Below are 24,812 nucleotides of genomic sequence, written 5' to 3' on the forward strand. Positions count from 1 at the left end.
TCCGCTGGACTTCCTTATTGCTCATTGGGATTGGGAGGTGGCAAAAAGACTGAACATTTTAATTGGATGTGGCCTAATTTACCACAATTGGTGCATAGAAAGTTTTCACCCTCATAATGTATATGTTGTTTATAGCTACCAATATAAACAAAAGGCTTGACCGGCTTTTCCATTGATACTTCAACACATAGTCTAGCATATCTACCTCTTAGGATAGAGGAAGTGCAAGCATCAATCCTAAGTAATCTGCCAATTGTATTTTCAATTTTTTGTAAAATGGTAGAGTCATAAAATTCAGCTGGGAGTTGGGGAAGACGAACCCAAACTGCTGACTTCAGTTGTTTTGCCGCACTGGATACAAATTGTGGCTCCCATTTTTGTACTAATAGGTGGTAACCATTAATAAACCAAGGTCCATTACTAAGTGCTCTGGACATATTTTCCTCCTTGGTGAACTTTACTATGAAGTAATCAGCCCCTAGATCCATAAAGGTGAAGTTTTCAATTGGTTTCCACAACTGATATAGTTTTTTCTTTAGGTATTGGTGTATGATACGTTTTCCCATTAGTTTAATAATAAGAGAATACCTACATGGTTAATAAATCCTATGAAGGTCGTCTATTGTGAGTGGGACTTGTAGGTTATCATTAAGATCTTAGATTGCTTGGGAGCAAATATTTTGGCTGGGCAAATATGGAATTAGGCAGTCTAGTTGCATAGGGGTGTCTTGAGTAGTAATTGGGTCTAGAGGCGGTTGAGAAACGTGAATATTGATAGAGTCTAAAAGGAGAATCTCTTATATGATGAGTTGGGGTAGTGGGGTATTTTGGCTAGTGTAATCGTCGAAGAATTATTTCCTTCATCAGCATGTTGAGATTCCTTACATGGCGTTGATGTAGGAGGATTCATAACTTCATTTCCATGAAGGATATCCGGAGGTTTAGGAGGGATTTGAAAGGATTGATGAGTGGAGGGTGGGAAATTGTCCATTGTTGCTATGGGAATGTTGAAGAAGGGAGTAGTGAGAAGGTAGACCTTCTCACTCTACCAAACGACGCCCATTGCTCCAAGATTCCCTTCATTGTTACACAAATTTAGAAGGAGCAAAGAGAAAAAGAAAAAAGAAAAAAGAAAAAAAAGAAGAAGAAATACGTTAAAATATCAAATATTTTTTTCGTGGCAGAATAGTTCGAGACTCCCTGAACTTGGCAATTTTTGTTTAGTACCCCCTTATCACGTGGTCTTTAATACCCCCTAAAATTGATAGTCTTGACCCCCCCCCCCTCCCCCCGAGATGCTGATGTGGCAAAGAACGTACATACACTCTCTTTTAAGCGCGTGGGAGGGAAGAAAAACAAAAAAAAATCAGCATCCAAGTCAGGTATTTTTTAAATATTAATTGCCACATGATCAAATATAATTCTTTATTTGTTTCAACGGTATTTCTCTCGTTGTTTCTTCTTGATAACAACCAAAATACAAGAACAAGAAGTGATACTTGAAAAGCAAATAAAGAAAGGGAAGCAAGACATAAATAATGATGAGATATTGGCAATAACTAGAATTAAATACTAATCACCCTTAATATAATCAACAAAAACCTACACTAATAGAATCCTCATAAGGAAGACAAACCTATTGCAAATTCTAGTGCTAGTTCAAAGGCAACCACAAATCTACCTTCAAGCTCACAAAACACATAGCAATATTTCTATTTATACTAAGGTCTACATAATGACTAAAAACACCTTTAGGTACTTGGGCTCTCCACTTGTAATTGGGCCTCTTCACATGAACTTGGGCCACCATCCTTGAATACCATTTGGATGAAATTGTAGACTCTATTAGGCTTTTTCAAAAGATCGTTCAAATCTTCCAACTTCAAATGCATCCCAATAACTTGAAGGTCCTTGGCTTGACTCCTAGTGAACGGTCTTGAAGGCATATGCATAATGTGATCATTTCTTAATATACATTGCATATTTTATCGCAATTGTATTTTTTTAGATACAATGAATATATGTTTCAGCTGTGTATTTCTTATCTTTTTTTTCCGGTCCAAATCTACAAATGTCAGTTGAAACTCCATTTATTTTAGCCAAATAAAAAGAAGATTTAGCCAAGGTTATTGCCAATATCTCAAATTACAAAGCCATTGCTGCAAAAAGAAAATGACTTTTTCTAGATGAAATAAAATTGAATTTATGTAACAGAAAAAAAAAATTCTCTTCTTTAACCGGAAAGAAATATGTCCATGAAAGAGGGATTAACTAGAGCAAAATTGATTAGGCGGTAGAGTTCTGAAAACGCTTAATTCTTTCATATTTGGACCTTAACTCCATGGGAAAATATGTTACTATTAAAATCTTCCTTAATTTAGACCTTAACTCCATGGGAGAATATGTTACTACTGAAACATGAAAGAATTGAAATCTTGGTATAAAAAATTATGAATGGATGATATGATTTGCATAAACAAGAATTTTGTGGTATTGTTTTATTGGACACGGAATTTAAGATTTTTTTTTTAAAATTTGTAGTCTAAACAAGTTATAGATATTCGTGTGAGTATAAATTATTTCATTAAAAGTAAAATATAAATTTTAAAGTTAAATTGTATAGAATATCGGAATATGATATTCTTTCCTAAACAGAACAAAAAAAAAAGTATAAAACATAAATTAGGACGGTACAAATATTAAATAAGGAGCATTAAATAAAGAATTTTGTGTTGGGATGGACAATTTCATCTAAGTAGAACAATGTCATTCGATGAAGTAGTTCAGTACAGGTTCTATGGGGTCCAACAACATAACAACATTAGTAGAGTTACCTTAGATAGAGGGAACTGTTTTTAGACGGTAGGTTTTATCTCTGAGAGAAGACTTGAGTCAAGTCTTCGCTTCTACAGAGATAGATATATTATCCTCTTGATCATGTTACTTGTGGTTTGAGCTTCTTCCCATTTCTTTTCAAAACCATATTCTTTCTTTCTTTGACCCCTTAGAGGAGAAGAAGAAGAAGATCAAGAATCCAACTGATCTCTTGGCTGCTTATTTCTATGCAGGTTTTGGTGCTGCAAGCTTTGACCAATCCTGGTGACTGTAAGTCTTATTTAATCCATTTCTTTAGTTCATTTTTGTAGCATTTAAGCTTTTCACTTAAGGATTTAACTTATGTATATACTGGTTATTTTCACCAGAGGCGGCTCAACACAATTCGGGGCCTAAAGCCAAACTGTAATGAGGGGCCTTAATTCCTTTAAAAAATTATATGTATTTTATTTAATGCCTATTTTTCTAGCGAATTCATAAAGTTAATTTAAAGTTTCAATTCTTCTTGTTTTTTGAAGTTTAGCATAACCAGATTCATATTTTCTAGCAGACATATTTAAACTTTAGTAAATAACAAAAAAATTACAGTATATCCATAAAGTAGAAATATAAAAAATGACAAATTTTAGATTAAAAAAATAGTTAAAGGTTAGAATAGAACCTGATTCAATTGATAAATTGATCCCAAATAACTTTTTAATACTTTTTAATAAGTTGAAAACCTGTAAAATCATTCTTGTAAAAAATCAGTCCCAAGTACAATGTGTAGAAAAAGAAATTCTTGGAAAGAAAGAAAAAATTTATCATTGAAAAAAATTTGGTACTTACCAACTTTGTATTTTATCTCACAAAGAAGGATCACAAGAGTGTTGTAGTTCTTTTGATACGAAGGAGTAAGAATTATCATAAAGCTTTAAGAAGTTAATGTAGAAAAGAAGGAGGCAAGAAGTAGTTGTGAATAAATATAAAAAAAAAAAGTCAATCCCAAAAAGGCAAGAACGGTAAAAAGTAACGGTTCATATCCCTAATATGCAATAACGGTAAAAGTAAACTTTTATTTTCCTTTTCTACAACAAAATTATAGTTGTTCACATTAAATACTTCAATAAAAGGAAAATAAATACATAAACCTAAAACTACTAAAAGTAGAGCCTTCAAATTTATGGGGCCTAAAGCTCTTGCCTTACTTGCCTTGGGGTTCAGCCACCTCTGATTTTCACAAACTCTTGTGGCCCGGACCACACGCATAGTGGCAGTGGCGAAGCCAGAAAATTCAATAAGTATGTTAAAATTTTGAAAAATTCAATAAGTGTGTTCAAATTTTGAACACCCTTTGCCAGTGGGCTATGCAAGGGTGTTCAAAGTCTATTTTTAATCAATAACAAGTAATATTTTACCTTATACGTAGTATAAGTTTTCGGCGAAGGGTGGTCAGTTGATCACCCTTGGTCCAACCTAGCTTCACCCTTGCATAGCGGGAGCTTAGTCCACTCGGCTGTCCTAATTATAAAAATTTGCATACATAGTTTCTCGCATGAAAGTTTTATTTTGAAAACAGATCTATAAAATCAATATCTCAATGGAGACAAAAAATTAAACAATTTAAGTGTCGTAAATATATGTTGGTGCAGATGGTGTTCTGGAGTCACTTAAGGAAGAGTGGGAGAATGTACCTCCAAGTTGGAGAGGTACAGATGCTTGTGGGTATCCGTGGGAAGGCATCGAGTGCAACAATTCACGTGTTGTTACTATGTAAGTTTCTCTTTTGTTGATTAATAGTAACAGTTGTTTAATGAGAATCATATATTAACACTCTTTAAAATATTCTAAAATTTAGGAACAAATTTGAAATTAAGAAATGAAAACACAAGTTACATATTTAGCTCGAGACAGTGTCACATGCTAATTTAATGGGCACCCCTCCTCATATATTGTGCCAGCTATTCTAATAATTCTTTTTCGCATTAATTATTTTCCCCCAACCGGAGTCAGTTTACACGCGTTTCAGATTGTAAAAAATCTGTTCGTTAGTTTAGAAATTGTTCTTTTTTTTCTTTTTAATTTACTAGGAAATAACAGAATTATTTATAAAAAATCAGCAAATTTGAGACAATTATACAGCTGTTCTTGTTTAGATAAAATATTATTCTCTCCGTCCTATTTTAACCGTCACTTTATCTCTTTTCACATATATTGAGAAAATAATAAATATAAAGTATGGTTTACTACATTACCTCTATTAAGTATTTTTGATAATTGAGTAGTATTAAAAAGAACTTACAACTTCTTTAATATTAAAGATAACATCTAAAAATGGCTTAATCCAAACAAGCTCATAGTTGGAAATAATTACTGCCTCGGGTCCATAATAAGTGACCTCACACCCATTAAGAACATACGAACTCCTAGAGAGAAAAAGATGTATTTACTAAATTAACCTTAATTAATTGTTACCTTGACACATTGGAATATGTAAATAAGGACAAATTTTTTGTAAAAATAAAATTAATTCCTTCTTGATTATGTAAATGGACACTTATTTTGGATCAAAATAAAAAGGTAAAATAGTCGCTTATTGTGGACCGAAGGGAGTAAAAAATTTAATCTTGAATCTCTGGAGTAACAATTAATTCGGGACAAATTTTTTGTAAAAATTAGCGGGATTGGTCATTTTTTGCACTGATTATTAGAGTTTAGTCATATTTAAATTGTAATGACAAAATAATCATTGTCCGACTAAATTGACGTTTTTGCCTCTAACTAAAACAAAAAACAATTCCAGCAATGGATACTGGAGTTCAAAAATTTTACAAGTGGAACTCCGAGACAATGTATTGGAGTTTAAACCCCATCAATGATTTATGGGGTTTAACCTTTATAAATTTAAGAATCCAGTAACCATTCATGGGTTTCAAAAATTAACTACAGGTGGAACTCCAATAACGTATGCTCGACTTTGCGGCCTTTGAAAGAAAAACTCCAACGCACATTGCTGGAGTTCAAACTGATTTCAGATGAAAAAATCTTAACCATATGTGTTAAAGAAGCTCATCCATGGAAGAGCAATTGTGAAGCAGAGGAAGAAGAAGAAGAGAGAAAATGAGATGCTACTTTGGAAACACTAACTAACTACTCTTCATTAAATAATCTAACAGTTGTTGACAACTGTATTCTAACTAATTAACTAACTCCTAACAACTTTTCTATGTCCCACAGTGCATTAACCTCTCAACACTCCCCCTCAAGCTAAGAGATGGAAGAGGTTCTTCATTCCCACCTTGCTAACTAGATAGTCATGTTGTGGCTTGCATAAGGTCTTGGTAAGCAGATCATGTTGGACTTTAAGCATTGGGCTTAAGACTTTAAGCATTGGGCTTTAAAAGTCTAAGAGTGTGAATTGGAAATGGTGGGAAATAAAATGGACGGAAATGAAAATTTGAATGAAGTAAACTTTTGACTTGCACTTTGTCCCTCATTGGTGAGGGACAACTACATGTGTGTGCTAATATATAGAATCACTTCTTAAAGCTCTTAAAAGGAGTTGAAGAGAATGAACCCTCGCGCCGTCGTCGCTCGCTCGGCTCGGCTTCGGCTTTGGAAAAAATTTATTTAATTAATTATTTAATAATTAATTAAATGTCAGTTAGTTAGCCGCTGTCCGGGCATAACCGCGGCAGGACGCGTAAACTGCTGAACAGACACCTTTTCCAGAAAAAACATCACACCTCTTCCAATAATTGCCTATCAATTCTGAGGCATGACTTCGTTTTTAATACACGAAAACACTACAGAACTTCCTTCTTTCTGGAAAATACTGCATTCTAATTCGCAGTCTCTCTCTCTCAAATTCGTAAGTGTGATTTTGCTCCGTTCTTTGAGTTCGTTGGTATCCTGCAGTTTGTATTGCCACTGTTGCAGGAAGGTTTATTCCGTTTCATCCTGGGAGGATTTAATCCATTATCTTGGCAACGTGTGAGGGGGTTAAAATTTCTTAAGGACACACAAGCAAATTGTGGACTCGGAATATTTCTTATTCTTTACTGTTTTCCAGTTTCTTTTATTCTTCTAACAGTTTTTCTGATTTTGTGTTTTAACACAGTAGCGGATAACAAGCTTAAGGAATTTTAACTAACGTTTTTGTGTTGAAATATATATTAAACTGTTATTTATATTTTGTATACTGGTTTGGAGACTAAAGCCTTCGTGCTTTCTACTCCAATAATTGTTCTGTCCGGTTTAAAGTATATCAAAACTTTACCGGAATAATAAACGTACGGGTTTGAAGTATATAAAAACTTCACCATTGTTACGTATTGTATGTTTGGTTTGGTATTCAGTTTGAAGATATCAAAACTTCATTGATTTAACAAAGTTCTGTTTTGTTTCCAACTCTACAGAAAAAATGACGAATGAAAACCAAACTAATGGAAATGTTGCGGGAACAGGTGCTACTGTTACGAATGTTGCTGCCTCGTCAAGCCGTTCAACTCCTGTCAAAAATGGATTCAAATGTATTTTTGTTTCTAATAGTGTTGTACTAAGTAAGAATGATATGTATGTGGGAAAATGTTACCTGAATGATGGCCTTTTTTAAGCTAAATGTAATAGCAGTTCCTATCAATAAAGTTAATGCTTCTTCTTACTTACTTGAGTCAAACACTTTATGGCATTCACGCTTTGGTCACATCAACTTCAAAACATTGCAAAAAATGATAAATTTAGAAGTATTGCCAAAATTTGATTTCATTAATTCCAAATGTCAAATATGTGTGGAATCAAAGTATGCTAAGCATCCTTATAAGTCCGTTGAAAGAAATTCAAGTCCTTTAGACTTAATTCACACAGATAGTTGCGACATGAAGTCAACACCATCTCGCGGTGGGAAAAAGTATTTTATTACTTTTATTGACGATAGCACGAGATATTGCTATATTTATTTACTTAATAGTAAAGATGAGGCAATTGATGCTTTCAAGCAATACAAGAGTGAAGTTGAAACACAACTAAATAAAAAGATCAAAATGATAAGAAGTGATAGGGGTGGCGAATATGAATCTCCTTTTGAAGAAATATGTTTGGAAAATGGCATTATTCACCAAACAACTGCCCCTTACTCTCCACAATCTAATGGAATTGCGGAGAGAAAGAATCGAACGTTGAAAGAGATGATGAATGCGTTGTTGATAAGTTCAGGTTTACCACAGAACTTGTGGGGGGAAGCTATACTTACAGCTAACCGAATAATCAACCGTGTACCTCATAGTAAAACACAATCCATTCCCTATGAAAAATGGAAAGGAAGGAAGCCCAGCTTGAAATACTTCAAAGTGTGGGGGTGTTTAGCTAAGGTACAAGTTCCTAAACCTAAAAGGGTTAAGATAGGTCCAAAAATGGTTGATTGTGTATTTATTGGATATGTAACCAATAGCAAGGCATATCGTTTTCTGGTTCATAAGTCAGAAAATCCCGAGATTCACGTTAATACGATAATAGAATCAGATAATGCTGAATTCTTTGAAACTATTTATCCGTATAAAAAGGAAAGTGAAGTGACCTACCAAAAGTCAAAACGACCTCGGGAGGAAATAACAGATGGTATGCCTAATGAGGAAAATCCGAGAAGAAGTAAACGTCAACGGACATCTACTTCATTCGGTCCAGATTTTCTGACTTTCCTGCTAGAAAATGAGCCTCGTACCTTCAAGGAAGCAATGTCTTCCTCAGAAGCACAATATTGGAAAGAAGCTGTCAATAGTGAAATAGAATCCATATTGAGCAACCATACTTGGGAATTGGTTGATCTTCCTCCAGGTAACAAAACGTTGGGTTCTAAATGGATTTTCAAGAAGAAAATGAAAGACGATGGTACTATTGACAAATACAAGGCAAGACTTGTTGTCAAAGGATTTAGACAGCGAGAAGGTCTTGACTATTTTGACACATACTCGCCGGTAACAAGAATTACATCCATTCGGATGCTAATAGCGTTAGCCGCCTTGTATGGTCTTCAAATCCATCAAATGGATGTAAAAACAGCCTTTTTAAATGGTGATCTAGAGGAAGAAATTTACATGAACCAACCCGAAGGGTTTGTGGTTCCGGGAAAAGAAAAGAAGGTGTGTCGACTTGTTAAGTCTCTTTATGGACTAAAACAAGCACCCAAGCAATGGCATGCGAAATTTGACCAAACAATATTGTCAAATGGCTTTAAGATTAATGAATGTGATAAATGTGTTTACATTAAGAACGTTCCAAATCATATAGTCATTGTTTGCTTATATGTTGATGATATGCTAATAATGAGCAAAGACATTGCCGACATTCAAGCTACTAAGCGTATGCTTGCTAGTAAGTTTGATATGAAAGACTTAGGAGTTGCCAATGTAATTCTAGGAATTAAAATCCAGAGGACTCCTCAGGGTCTAGCTTTGTCTCAATCACATTACGTGAAAATGGTACTTGAAAAATTCAAACACTTGGAATTTAGAAGTGCAAGAACTCCAATTGACTTAAATCATCATCTTATAAAGAATAAAGGTGAAAGTACGTCTCAATTGGAGTATGCTCGTGTGTTGGGAAGCTTAATGTACATCATGAACTGTACACGACCTGATATAGCTTGTGCAATAAGTAAACTTAGTCGATTCACAAGTAATCCAAACAAACATCACTGGGTGGCAATGAAACGAGTTCTGGGATATTTGGAATATACCCAAGACTACGCTTTGCACTACAATAAATATCCTGCGGTTATCGAAGGATATAGTGATGCAAATTGGATAACCGGCTCAACAGAAACAAAATCCACAAGTGGATATGTTTTTACTATTGGTGGAGGAGCAGTATCTTGGAAGTCTTCCAAACAAACGTGCATCGCTCGCTCTACAATGAAATCATAGTTTATAGCTTTGGATAAAGCCGGTGAAGAAGCTGAATGACTTCAAAATTTCTTAGAAGACATTCCGTTCTGGCCAAAACCTTTAGCTCCTATTTGCATACATTGCGATAGTGAGGCTACAATAGGACGGGCAGGGAGCGTTATGTATAACGGAAAGTCTCGTCATATACGACGAAGACATAACACCGTTAGACAACTACTTTCTAGTGGAATTATCACTATTGATTATGTAAGATCAAAGGATAATGTGGCGGATCCGCTTACAAAAGGCTTAACTAGAGAAGGAGTTGAGAAATCATCCAAGGGAATGGGACTATGGCCGAGGACAAGTCAACATGGCGGTAACTCTACGTAGAATTTTGGATGTTCCGAGATCTAGGTTCAAGGAGCTCAAACAAAATTGTGATTGACCGGTTCAACATTGTCAAAGTAAAATCTTTGGTCCCTTCTCATGATGAAGACAATGTTCAGTAACAAGGATAGAACTTTACACATTCTGTAATGATTACCTAAGTTTGATGTGGTATTTATCAAATAGTGTCAATCTAAAGGATTACACGTTTAGGAATCACCTATGTAAGTGTGAAGTGGAAGTCGCTTCAATGAGAATTCTGTAAGGCCAATTCTCTACGCACTTATGAAACCAGGCGGTGTTCATGGCTGAAACGAACACAATAATGAGAACCGAAAGACGGTTAAGGGTTGGTTGTGTGACATATGGTTGTCTAGGTATACACTAAAGTTCGACGGTTCAAAGATATCAAATCTACCGATTGACCGAGTATATCCGACATATGTTCACTACGGAAAGTTCAAAGGGAAACCTACTTATCCAGATGCAATTAATCCTTACTTGCAAATCACACAGCTTTCATCTATAATCATATTTGTTACAGCCATTCCCATTCATGTGGGGGATTGTTGGACTTTAATCATTGGGCTTTAAAAGTCTAAGAGTGTGAATTGGAAATGGTGGGAAATAAAATGGAGGGAAATGAAAATTTGAATGAAGTGAACTTTTGACTTGCACTTTGTCCCTCATTGGTGAGGGACAACTACATGTGTGTGCTTATATATAGAATCACTTCTTAAAGCACTTAAAAGGAGTTGAAGAGAATGAACCCTCGCGCCGTCGTCGTCACTCGCTCGGCTCGACTTTGGCTTTGGATTTGGATTTGGATTTGGATTTGTCAAACGATCGATAAGTTTATTTTTGGAAAAAAATTATTTAATTAATTATTTAATAATTAATTAAATATCAGTTAGTTAGCCGCTGTCCGGGCGTAACCGCGGTAGGACCGCGCCAGAACACTTCTACAGATTCAGAAGACCACTCTGGCCGCGATCCTGGCGTAACCGCGGTAGGACCGCGGCAGGACGTGTAAACTGCTGAACAGACACCTTTTCTAGAACAAACATCACACCTCTTCCAATAATTGCCTATAAATTCTGAGGCATGGCTTCGTTTTTAATACACGAAAACACTACAGAACTTCCTTCTTTCTGGAAAATACTGCATTCTAATTCGCAGTCTCTCTCTCTCAAATTTGTAAGTGTGATTTTGCTCCGTTCTTTGAGTTTGTTGGTATCCTGCAGTTTGTATTGCCACTGTTGCAGGAAGGTTTATTCTGTTTCATCCTGGGAGGATTTAATCCATTACCTTGGCAACGTGTGAGGGGGTTAAAATTCCTTAAGGACACACAAGCAAATTGTGGACTCGGAACATTTCTTATTCTTTACTGTTTTCTAGTTTTTTTATTCTTCTAACAGTTTTTCTGATTTTGTATTTTAACACAGTAGCGGATAACAGATCAACGGGTTGTTCCTTGGTGCCAATATATTAAGTTTAAATCTGTCCGTCTTGAATCTTCTCTCTTACAAAGTGGCAATCAATATCAAAGTGCTTTGTTATCTCATGGAATATTGGATGAGCTGCAATCTGTATAGCAGCTTTGCTATCACAGAACAGTTGAACAAGAGTGCTCATTGTAATTCCAAGTTCTCTAAATAATCCAACTAGCTAGGTGACTTAAGCAACAGTAGCTGCCATGCTTCTGAATCCTGCCTCAACAAAACTTTTAGAGAATGTTGTGATGACCCGCCACATCATCATGTCACGTAGTGTCACTTTCCATATATTTTTGCCATATGGAAGGGTTATATAAGTTAGGGACTAGCTCTTGGTGGTATATTCCAAAATTATGGAGAGTTTCCCTGGGAAAGCTCTAGATATTTATGGATTTGGTAGGAAAACTCTTTCGGAAAGCCTTGGAATGTTCTAGTCATGTAGAAAATTCTAGAGGATGTACCTATTTGTAAATATGAAAGGACTTGTAGAACAATTATTAATTACACACTAGCCCTTGGGGACTAGTATAAATATGGGACATTCATTTTTAACTCATCAAGCAAAATAATCAAGTTCTCTCTACAATAAAAAGCTTCATTTGGCAAATTTCTCTTGTCTTTCTTGTCTAACATTCCCTTAGCAATCTTGAGTGTAGTAAGGCTGACTTGGCATAGCAAGAACGTGAGCAAGTTGTCAAGTGCCGCACATGTACTTAGTTAACGACTAAGGACGTGACGATGTGGTATCATAGCAAAGGTTATGACTAAAGGAATGTTAGAAAGAATACAAGAGATCGCTAGAAGGAAGCTTTGTAGGGAACCATGGTCGGAATTACCAAGGGTGTGGTACTTACAAAAGGGACCAATGTGAAGGTCCCTAAGCGAAAGAAGTATGGCGGTGCACGGGATGCACGCGAGGTGGAAGACTTACTTTCGAGGATGGACAAGTACTTTGAGGTAGTCAAGGAGGATGGTGAAATCGTTAAGGTAAGTAACGCCTCAATGTACTTGGACCAGAGATTGCCGCGTTACGGTGGCGTCGAAAGTGTGCTGACATGGAGAAAAGGCTATGCAAGATTGACGTGGGAGCAGTTCAAGGAGTTGAAGAAGCAATTCTACCCGGTGAATGTGGTGTATGAGGCTAGGCGGAAGCTAAGGGATCTCCAACAGACGGACACAATTCGGGAGTATGTGCGCGTGTTCACTATCTTAATGCTGCAAATCCCGTCATTTCCGAGGAAGATTCCCTCTTCTATTTCATGGATGGGTTGCAAAATTGGGCAAAACAGAGTTAAGAGGACATCAAGTATCCAACATGGATGAGGTCATAGCGGTAGCCGGGTCGCTCGTTGACTTCAAGATGGATCCTGCCAAGTCCAAAGAAGGCAACGCCGAGAGAGGTAAGGGAGATCATGACAAGAACAACGAGAAATGCATAGCCGAGGTATACAAGGGTAGTGGCAAGGGGCCATCCCATAACGGAAAGGGGTCCAAGCGAAACAACAAGGGGCTGGAAAAATGGTAGTGAGTATGTGCCTAAGGGAGGGTGCTACTTTTGTAAAGGATCACATCGGGTAAGTGAATGCCTAGAGTTGGGAAAGCTTGCAGCAATGATCGGGAACATTGCTCAGGCACACAAAGCTAACACATGAGGGACTGCTTGCATTGGGGGGATGCACTTGGAATCTAAGCCGAAAGTAGGGGATTACAAAGACTATCTTGGAGCCATGCAAATGGAGCATGGTGGCAGCAAAAAATGTTGGGTGGACATAGTTAAAGTGGATGGCGAGTTACAAAGTGATTACATGCTATCGGACTAGACGATGCATCAAGCAGAGGGTCAAGTTTTCCAGTAAGGCTGGGACCATGGAGGGCAGCCAAATAGGGAGTGAAAGTATAGACCCGATGCTTGAGAAGCTGCTAGACTTGGTCGAGTCATGGGGAGATTCAGGCCAAGAGCAAGGTGAGGCATACGATGGGTGGAGGATCGAGGCCATCATTGCTAGCCATCCAAAGTACAAATGGGGCAAGAAGAAAGGTGACCAGTGCCTTGTGACATGGGAAGGCGAACCTCTCTATAGAGCATCATGGCTAATGGACAAGATGACGATGCCAAGGCAAGGTGCGCGCGTACATGTCGATGCTTTATGCCGAGGGAGGCACAAAATTGGGCGGAGAGAGTGTCGTGACCTGCCACATCATCATTCCACATAGTGCCACTTGGCATATATTTTTGCCATATGGAAGGGTTACACAAGTTAGGGACTAGCTCTTGGTGGAATATTCTAGAACTATGGAGAGTTTCCCTGGGAAAGCTCTAGATATTTATGGATTTGGTAGGAAGACTCTTTTGGAAATCCTTCGAATGTTCTAGTCATGTAGAAAATTCTAGGGTGTGCTTATTTGTAAATATGGAAGGACTTGTAGAGCAATTATTAATTACACACTAGCCCTTGGGGACTAGTATAAATAGGGGGCGTTCATTTGTAACTCATCAGGCAAAACAATCAAGTTCTCTCTAATAATAAAGTTTCCTTTGGCAATTCTCCTCTGTTCAAACATTCCTTAGCAATCTTGAGTGTAGTATGACTGACTTGGCATAGCAAGAACGTAAGCAAGTTGGGCAAGATCGTGAGCAAGTTGTCAAGTGTTGCACGTGTACTTAGTTAACGACTAAGGACATGATAATGTAATCTACTTCTGGACTTCCAAGAGATTAATGCTTCACCAAACTTAACTATATAATCAGTGATTGATCTCCTTGTCTCAACACATGATCCCCAATCTGAATCATAGTAGGCTACCAGATGATTGCTTCATTTTACTAGCATGAACAATCCCAATCCTGTTGTTCTCTTGATATACCTGACCACTCTCATAACTTCTTTCATATGAGACTGTTTAGGGGCATATATATATTGACTAAGTACTTGAAAAACAAAGGCAATATCCAGCCTTGTTATTGTTAAGTATAGTAGTCTGCCAACTAATATTTGATAGCTGCCAGCATCCTCAAGTTGTCTGTCAGTAGAAGCTTCACCATTACTCGTGAAACTGTCAAATTTCACAGAAGTATGTTTATGATTAAACTCAAGGGGTGTAGCAATAGATTTTCCACCAGCTAAGACCATCTCATAGATCAATTCAAGAGCATATTTCCTTTGGTTCATATGAATCCCTTCTTTAGATCCGGAGAACTCAATTCCCAGAATTCTTTTTAATTTTCCCAAGTCCTTCATTTTGAATCTTGCCTGCAGGTCTGTCTTTACTTGCTGAACAAGATCTAAATTTTTCCAGTGACCAAGAGGTCATCTACGTATACTAGCACTATCATCATATCACTCCTCAATCTTTGTGTAAAAGGGATTAGTCATAGTAAAATTGCACAAATCTCATGTCCTTTAGTGCAGAGGTCAGTTTCAGGTTCCACTGCCTAGTGGCCTTCTAAGTCCATACAAGGACTATGAAGCCTACACACCTTCTGATGATGTAACTCCCCCTGGCTGGCAAAGCCATCTAGGATCTGCATGTACACTTCTTCAAGAAGATCTCCTTGAAGAAATGCATTATGCACATTCATTTGGAAGATATACCAGCCAGATGATGCATCCAAAGCCACTGCAGACCTCACAATAACCATTTTAGCCGTAAGAGAAAAGGTCTGTTTGTAATCCAAGCGTTCAAGCTGATTGTATCTTTTACCAACCAGCCGAGCTTTATATCTTTCAACCTCCCCAGTTGACTTATATTTTTCTTGGAAGACCCACTTGCAGTCAATAAGGACTTTGCCTTGAGGCATGTCTACAATGGACCAGGTCTAGTTCTCCTCAAGGGATACAATTTAAGCCTGCATAGCTTCTATCCGTTTAGGATCAGAACTAGCTTCTGTATAGGTTATGGGCTCAGACACAACTGAGTAAGCAACAAGGCAGGCCTGATAAGCATGAGATAGACTATCATAACAAATATACTGGAGATAGAGTAATTGCATGTTGCTCATTTGGAAGGAACAATGTAATCCTTCAGCCATATAGGAGGAATAGAAGTCCCAGAAGACTTTCTGAGTGGTGGGGAAGTATTAGCTATACTTGAGGACCTGAACTGTGCAGGAGAATTTGCAATAGGCTGACTAGTGTCAAGAGCAAAGGACTCAACTGCAGTTTGCTTGGGTTTAGAACTAGATATCATAGGAGAGCACTCAACTTCTGAAAAATCCAAAATGGGAAATAGAGGAGAGGAAATAGATGTGATATGTCTGAAAGGAAAAATGTCTCCCTTAAAGATAGTGTCCCTGCTGACGACGAACATTTTAAAATGGAGATCATACAAAATGTAGCCTTTCTGCACAGAGGAATAACCTAAATGAACAGTTGGAACAACTGTGTGACAGAACTTGTCCAATTTTCTGACAGTGGTGGCATAGCACAAGCTACCAAACACTCTTAAATATTGTAAGGAAGGAACCTTGTTGTATAACTTTTCAAATGGTGAGACTCCTTTCAACAATACTGTAGGTAATCTATTCAATAGGTAAATTGATGTGGTAACATATTCACCCCAGATCTTTAATGGAATAAATGCTTGAAATCTCAAGGCTCTGGCTATATTAAGAATGTAGTTGTGTTTCCTATCTACCCTACCATTCCGGTGTGTAAACACATGAACTCTAATGAATGATACCATCACTAACTAAGAGATTGCTGACCTGCTTATTGAAGAACTCACTGCCATTTTCAGACCTGAAACACTTAATCTTGCGATTGAACTGAGTTTGAACAAGTCCTAAGAACAACTTTAAGACTATGATAGAGTCTGTTTTAGTGTTCATTAAGAAGAGCCAGGTATACCTAGAAAAATCATCTACCAGTGTCATGAAATACCTTTTACCATCATGAGTTGGGACTCTATATAGTCCCAGAAATCGGCATGTACAAGTGCAAAAGGATGAACAAAACAAGCAGTACTATTAAAAAATGGCAGTCTAGATTGCTTAGCAACAAGACAAACTGTACAACAGTGATCTTGCCTAGGAACACTATGTAAACTACTTTTTTTCTGCAGAACCTTCATATATTAACCTCTTGTGCCACAGAGAAGCATCACACTTTTTAGTGGAATTGTTATTAACTGCCTTATTTTGCTATGACCAAGGATAGTATTTATAGAAGACACTATCCTTGCATCTTACTTTGTAATTTCCTTGTGCAGATAGAAGGACGTAGAGGCATTAAAATTATCAAACCTTTCGCGAAGATCTTCACAGACCTTGTGTGCATCAGAAGCACAGAGCATAATGCTCAGCAAATTTGGAGCAACAATGTTCATTATCCACGCCAAAACAAAAGCATTACATCGATCCCACAATTCATGTAGACTAGTATCATACATTTTCTTTCTACAAGTCCTTATCATAAAGCCTAACTTATTTTTGCCATGCAATACAATTTTCATAGATCTACTCCAAAGAGAATAATTTTCCTAACCTCAAAGTTGAATTGAGATAAGTACTGCACCTTGAGTATTGTAAGGATGAATATACAAAGGATGATTGTGATGAACTATATCAAGGTTCTGAGTGTCTGATGATGGTGATGTAACAGTAGTCGCAACGGACTCATTTTTATTAATCGTCATTTTAACACTTTAATTTCGAATCGGAGAAATTACTCACCCAAATTTATTGTAGAGACCCAAAAAATGTTGAATCTATTAAAAAATCAACAAACCCTAGCTAGAAGAAGGAACTGTTTCTTCAAATTGAAGATGGAAGAAATTTCGAGTTAAAAGGTAGCTCAATTGAATTCTCTTCTTACTCGTTCACCATTGTTGAGCTAGCTAGAGTTGAGCCGAGCTCTGATACCATGTTGAAGAAGCTTAGCTATGGAAGAGCATAGATGAAGTAGAGGAAGAAGAGGAGAGAAATTGATATGCTACTTATTCTGATATGTAATGTACTGTATCTATTTATATACAAAATATTTACTGACTACTCTTCAGTAAATAATCTAACAGTTGTTGACAGCTGTACTTCTAACTAATTAACTAACTCCTAACAGTTTTCCTAACTCTCACAGTGCCTTAACCTCTCAACAATATGGTATTTTGAAACCTTCAAATTTTAAAGAACAATTGACCTCTCCTCTAAGTTAATCCACCAAACGTAACAAATGAGTAGTTGAAACTGATTCTTGATAACAAATAACTCTCTCACATCTGATACACCAGTAGGTGGTGGCTGTGTGTATGTTGGCAAGCATAACTGAAGGTTAATGCCTTTCATGGTTACCAAGAGAACAAGGAATATATGAGTAAATTTCACAAATCGTTATATAACTATGATTCTTTTAACCAAAGTCATGTAACTTTATTTTCTCACTCAAAAATCATAAAACTTTCACTAACGTGCACAAAAATTGTAGACCGAAAAAAATAATTTTCAGTAGTATTTTATTATCCACAATTTTTTATTTTTTATTTTCAGTCTAATAAGTAATAATCCAATTTAATTAGGAATGACTCTACCCGGCCTGACCCACCCGACCCAAAACTCATATATAAATTAGAAAAATACTAAAACTGAATCCTTCACATTAAAAAACGATACGTCTGACTTTTATTTCCTTTTTAAGATTTTCATTCAAATCGATAGTATTTTTGTTTCAAGTGCTCTCTAATTATACCTCTTTTTTTTTATCAGAATCTCATGCATTCCAAACTAAGTTTTTTGTGGGGGAACGATTCACTTTTAGTATTATTTTAATTTATATATATAGGTATTGGGTAGGTTGGGTTAAGTCATTCGTATTTTAAGGGAAAAACACAAAATTAACTGGTACCGAAATTAATTGCATTCGCTAGCAAAAAAAATAGAATACGTATATTATATATATATATAAAATAAACACACAACACACACACACACACACACCACACACACACACATATATTATATATATATATATATATATATATATATATATATATATATATATATATATATTATAATATATATATATATATAATATCGAATGTTTATTTTGCATGCAGCGGCTAAAAATACGTATTTCTCCTATTTTAATTGAGTTATTATTTATTAGACAAAAAATAAATAATAAAAAAGTGTAATAAGAAAGTACTACCGAAAAATTATATTTTTTGGTCACTATGATTTTTGTGGGGTGAAAGTTTTATGATTTTTGTGTGAGAAAATAAAGTTATATAACTTTGGTGAAAAAAAGTCATAGTTATATGACCATTTGTGAATATCACCCGGAATATATATAAAGAATAGTAGGAAAGGTACAATATTCTTCCACATAATATGTATTTGACTGCATACATGGAAATTGAAGAAGAAGGTTCGAACTCCAACAATGTATGCTAGAGTTTACCTTTAAAAGTTTTAAACTCCAGTATCGTATGCTGAGGTTTTACCTGTTAAAGTTTCGAACTCTAGCATATGATATTGGGGTTTAATGTTAAACTCCAGGATTGTTCTTGAAATTTTGAACTTATATATTCAAAATGAGGATGTTGAGATGGATGTGTGGGCATACCATGTTAGATAAGAAATTGAGTTATTAGGGACAAGGTGGGCATGACCCCTGCAGAGGACAAGATGCGGGAGGCGAGACTTAGATGGTTCAGACATGTGAAGAGGACATGTACCGATGTACCGGTGAGAAGGTGTGAAAGGTTGGCCCTGGAGAGCCTAAGGAGAGGTAGAGATAGGCCGAAGAAGTATTGAGGAGAGGTGATTAGGCAAGATATAGCGTTGCTCCAGCTGACTGAGACATGACCATGGCTTGGAAGGTATGAAGGTTGAGAAAAAAGGTAAAGGGTTAGGATAGGTAGCCGAGTGTTGTCCTTGTCTGTAACAGTAGCTTTAATACATGACTTAGTGTCATTTGTGTATTTTTCGTATTCATTGACTTCTGTTACTACTTGTTGTTGATTTCGTTCGGCTTTCTAATTGCGGTACCTAGTGTTAGTTTTGTATTTTTGCTTTTGTTTTCTGATTGGTGTGCTTGTTGTTGCCCTTCCTTTTACCTTTCCTAGCCGAGGGTCTACCGTAAACAAGCTCTCTGCCTTCTCAAAGGTAGGAGTAAGGTCTTCGTACACACTACCCTCCTCATACCCCACTTGTAAAGTTACACTGAGTTTGTTGTTATTGTTGTTGTCATATTCAAAATTCAGCACCAATTAATGGAGTTATTCCGTAGTTCAGTTGGGGGTATTGTCGTCCAAAATATTTCCGTGCATGAAACGAGTGGCTAAAGTTTAATATAGTTTTTTATATAACCGGCTAAACTCTAATAGAAGGGTTAAAATGGCTAATTACCAACTTCTTCCAATTTTTTGAGCTAAAATGACTGTTAATTTGGGACGGATGGAGTATTTATTTTAATAATTTATCTGATGAAACTAGGCCAAAATCAAATCTTATTTTATTATATGACGCATATCTAACGTAAAGTTTACTTCTTTTTGCAATTTGAGGCTTTCCAACATATTAAAGTGTGTTGTATTTAAGTTTGAGGTACTAATCATTCATAGCCTGGTTGACCAAGTTTCTTTTTAGCTAAAAATTGAGGTGTTTGGCCAAGCTTTTGGAATGAAAAAAAGTGCTTTTGAGGAGAAGCAGAAGCAGTTTCGGAGAAACAGAAAAAAATAGTTTTGAGAAAAATACACTTAAAAGCAGTTTTTTAAAGCTTGGCCAAACACTAATTGCTGCTCAGAAGTGCTTTTCAAACTAATTAGCCAAACACAAACTGCTTCTCACAGAAAGTACTTTTGAGAAAAGCACTTTTGAAAAAAAACACTTATCAAAATAAGCTGATTTTTGAACGGGCTATGAAATTTCAGAAAATTATCAAGCATGAATCTGAAAGGGCAGCTGTCTGGAGACATCGAGGCCTTGTCTGAATTGCAGATACTGTATGTCTTCTACTCATAATTGAGAGTCCTCGCCGCATTAATCATATTAGTTGATTAAAATTTAAGAATCATCTGAACCTTTACTTGGTACTAACTAAATAAGTGGTAAAAATCAACTTTTTATGGATCAATTTAGTTTTAACTCCTAGTTTCGTTTCCCTGAGCTACAAGTACTTTAATAATTTAGTGAGCGAAATTTGAAATGTTATCTCAATTTGTTTGACACTCTTTGCTTATTGATAGTTAACTTAACCAAATTTTGAGGTTAAATCAGACTAATCTAAATACTCGGAAATTACAAAAAGAGAGTATTAGGACAGGATACAAAGTTTAAGAAAGAAGGAAAGGTTTTTGGAACTTGTAGTCTGAAACAAGCCATATATATTATGTGCGGTTATGAATGATCTCACTAAGAGTAAAATGAGAAGTTTGAAGTTAAATTATTTCTAAATATAAAAAGGTATCAATTTTTTCGGAACCGACTAAAAAGGAAAGTTCATCACATAAATTGGGACAGAGGAAGTATTGTATATACATTGCTATTTTTCCCCAATGTGCTGTGCTCATGCATGCATAGAAATATCCTTGCCTGTTGAAAGCTTTTAGATTCTGTTCTAATTATCTGCTTCCTCTTATAGGGATCTATCATACAACAAAGGCTTGACATGTTCACTCCCACAATCAATTGGAAGTTTGAAGAGCTTATCAATTCTGTAAGGGAATTACATGATAATACAAAAAATGTTAATTCACCAGCTGATATTCTGTATTTCATATTTTTAATGAGTAATTGATCTTAGCTACGTCGCAGGATCCTTGTTGGTTGTGGATTTAATGGACTGACACCGGACACAGTTGGATCCCTTAGTCAGCTGGTTTTTCTGTAAGGATATCAAATTTGTTATAATTACAAAGTTTACCAACTATATGGAATGTATCCTGTGTCAGTCTTATTTATATGACTTGCTTGAATTGGAAAAAAAAAAAAGGAATGATGGTGAATTAACATTCATAATCCTCTACTCCGATTATAATAATGGATCTAAAAACTATGTCAGAATTGATTACATGAATTGGATTGTTTTGTTCCCACAAATTGATCATTTGAGTGATCTTCATGGAATTAACTTGCTTATTACAAATGTCTATAAGCTCAGTGCTTAATGAATTCAGATTATTGAGATTATGCAGAATATGCTGACATTTTAGTACCTATAATATCACATCCGCTGCCTAAATTGAGTTTTGGATGCTTACAGTTTAGAGATTTATACGTCAGCAGAAAATATAAAATTCTTCTAGTACTTTTTATTTTGTATAATATTGGCTTGAGATGAGTTTAAATGGAGTAAAATGGTCAGTGAGCATTCATATAGCCGACCCCAACTCGTTTGTGACAGTGGCGGTAATTGTTGTTGTATTAATTCTTATATCCCTTTGCATAATCAATGCAATCTTAGACATGTAGTACTCTAAGTAGAGTAACATGTTCTCTAAATCTTCTCCTGTTTCTTCTTCTGGGCTACATTTCTAAAACACTAATCTGAAACATGCAGATCTTTGAATTCTAACAACTTTATTGGAGCAATACCAGCTTCTATTGGTAATTTATCAAAGTTATATTGGCTGGACTTAGCTGATAATAGGCTCAATGGACCTCTTCCAGTCTCCCATGGAAACACACCTGGTCTGGACATGCTTGTGCATACAAAGCATTTGTGAGTAATACTGTCTGTTTCTTAAGTAATAACTTTTGTCTCTCGTTTTCATCTGACATACCACTTACCTTGCAGTCACCTGGGGAAAAATCAGCTCTCAGGTGAGATTCCAGCTCAGCTATTCAGCTCAAATATGACTCTCAAACATTTGTAAGTTCCTCTGAACTGAAAGTGTATATAATTTGAAAATTATTCGATCGATCAACAATAGTGTAGCCACACATGTGTTGACTGATGAAGTTATGTTGGAACCTTCTCGTTGACCTATTTTCTTTTTTCTTAGAAAAGGCAAGTGGATAGAGAGTATGCATTTGTCTTTTGTATCTGGTGAAATAGCATAGATATGTCCCTGGTGCTTGAGACAGATTTCTCCCTCCCTGAAATTAGAAAAGATACAACAATTTGTCAGAGTTCCACATTGGTCAAATGTACGGGCTGTTGTATAATCTTAGACAACCCCCACCTCTTGAGCTATCTATGAAGTTGAGTTAGGGCCCAACATCCATTTTCCTTTCATCGTATCAGAATCATACTCATCTTTATTGTTGTGTTACCCAGTGTTGGGCTCCTATGTTATGGTATCCATGCTCAAAGTGTCCGGCCATGGTCATGCCGGAGGAGGGGGAGGGGGGGGGGGGGGGGGTGTATTAGAGTCCCACATTGGTCTATAAATGGAAAATGTTGTATCAATTCTAAATTCATGGTGGAGAAATCTTTCTCAGTATTAGGTGTGATCTAATAACTTATCATTCATCATTACTGAAGGCAAGCAAAATCTTAATCTAATGTAAACACAACCTATCATGTATTGTTTAAAATGTGATAATGCTTACATATTTCTTGTCTTCGAGTGCTCGCACCAATCAAGCCTATAAGATAAACTTAGCTTTGATCTCCTCAATCTTTCAACATATTGATTTTTCACTTGGTTTCATTTTTCATTCCTCTGTTATTGAACACTCTCTTTGTCATTTTTCTATAACTTTCTTGTCCCACAATCACTTACTAACTACCTTCCTCATTTATGTACTATCCAAGCTCTCTTTTCGTTGTTGTCAAAATAATTGTGAGCATGTGTTAGCTTTATTTCTATCCAATTATTTCCTCTTTCTTTTCCTTTCTCAAGATTTGAAGTCTTTCTGTCTTTAAACATTTCTCAATCTACAATGTTCAACCACACATATAACAAAAGGTGCTTGGTAATCTCAAAACTATGATTAGAAATGTGAGTGTGCAACCATGCACACATGCACAAAAGAAAGGGATAGTGTTCTACCCTAGCTAATGGCAAGGGCAGGGACCACAGATTCCTTCTTATGGTTTTGGATTTCATTTTTCATATAGCTTTGTGAATACTTCAGCAGCTATCTTAAACTTGTAAACTCCTTTCCCTAATTTTATAAAAATCCTATTGTCTTCCATACACATTATTGTCCCAGCCCTATGCTACGGTGCTAGCGCTGACACTTGTAGCAAACTACTTACGTTTGGCTAATGGTTTCTTCTGTTTGTGTTTGGTAATTGCACAGGCTGCTTGAGCATAACCAGCTTACTGGAAAAATACCCCCTACATTAGGACTTGTGAAGACTCTGGAGGTGGTGTAAGTATTTCCAGAATCCATCACGCTCTTAAATAATTTTAACATCTTTCTTGCTTTTCATTACTTGGGAAAATTTATTAACTGGATATCCATGTACGCTGTAGTCGTCTTGACAGGAATTCATTAGATGGATCGATTCCATCAACCCTCAATAATCTCACGCGTACGAGTGAACTGTGAGTAGACAAGTGACATGCTAATATAACTTTGGTATGATCCCCTTTTTTATGAGTGTATCAAACCCACTATAAATTTTCCATATGACTTGCAGCTTCTTATCAAACAATGAATTCACTGGCCCCTTGCCTGATCTCACTGGCATGAATGCCCTCAACTACTTGTAAGTTCCTTGACTTACAATGCCTTGGGAGTACTGGTGTTTTGATTGAAACTCTACTCTGCTAAGAGAATACATCAATCTTCATGTTGTCACGCTACAGATTATGTATTCATATTAATATTCACTGGTGTCCTATGATCATGTTTTGCAGAGATATGAGTACATTTAGCTCAGCTGATTTTCCACTGTGGTTTTCAACCTTACAGTCATTGACGACTCTGTACACTTCTCTCTCTCTCTATATACATGCATGTGTGTATCTGTCTCCGACACCAAGTGCATGTGGCCCCGCAGAATTCACATCCATACACGTGCAGAGGAGAAGCCTTGATGCCCCGGTGAGGAGGTGTGAGCGGTTGGCCGTGGTGGGTACGAGAAGAGGTAGAGGGAGGCCTAAGAAGTATTGGGAAGAGGTGATCAGGCAGGACATGGTACGACTGCAGATTTCCGAGGACATGGCCCTTGATAGGAAGGTCTTGAGGTCAAGCATTAGGGTTGTAGGTTAGGGGGTAGTAGAGCTTTCCTTACTTCATACCGGGGGTGAGGCGGGGTTGGATTAGGGTTGATCTTAGATGGCTTGCAGTTCATGTTGAATCCACACTATCCTTGTTGTTTATCTTAGCCCCGGACCTTAG

General features: G+C 36.5%; 1 protein-coding gene across 1 annotated transcript; it reads left to right on the forward strand.

The window, feature by feature from the left end:
* Positions 1–2,870: 2,870 nt before the first annotated feature.
* LOC109243660 (probable leucine-rich repeat receptor-like protein kinase At5g49770) lies at positions 2,871–24,812 on the forward strand. The gene is made up of 13 exons (XM_019410619.1): positions 2,871–2,949; positions 3,069–3,105; positions 4,467–4,587; positions 20,447–20,518; positions 21,157–21,231; positions 21,330–21,401; positions 22,075–22,236; positions 22,312–22,386; positions 23,766–23,837; positions 23,942–24,013; positions 24,109–24,177; positions 24,329–24,508; positions 24,800–24,812. The coding sequence occupies exons 1-13, from the start codon at positions 2,938–2,940 to the stop codon at positions 24,810–24,812; spliced, it is 1,032 nt and encodes a 343-aa protein (XP_019266164.1). The 5' UTR covers positions 2,871–2,937.

This window comes from Nicotiana attenuata, unplaced genomic scaffold (genome assembly GCF_001879085.1).
Source record: "Nicotiana attenuata strain UT unplaced genomic scaffold, NIATTr2, whole genome shotgun sequence".
NCBI classification, from domain to species: Eukaryota; Viridiplantae; Streptophyta; class Magnoliopsida; order Solanales; family Solanaceae; genus Nicotiana; species Nicotiana attenuata.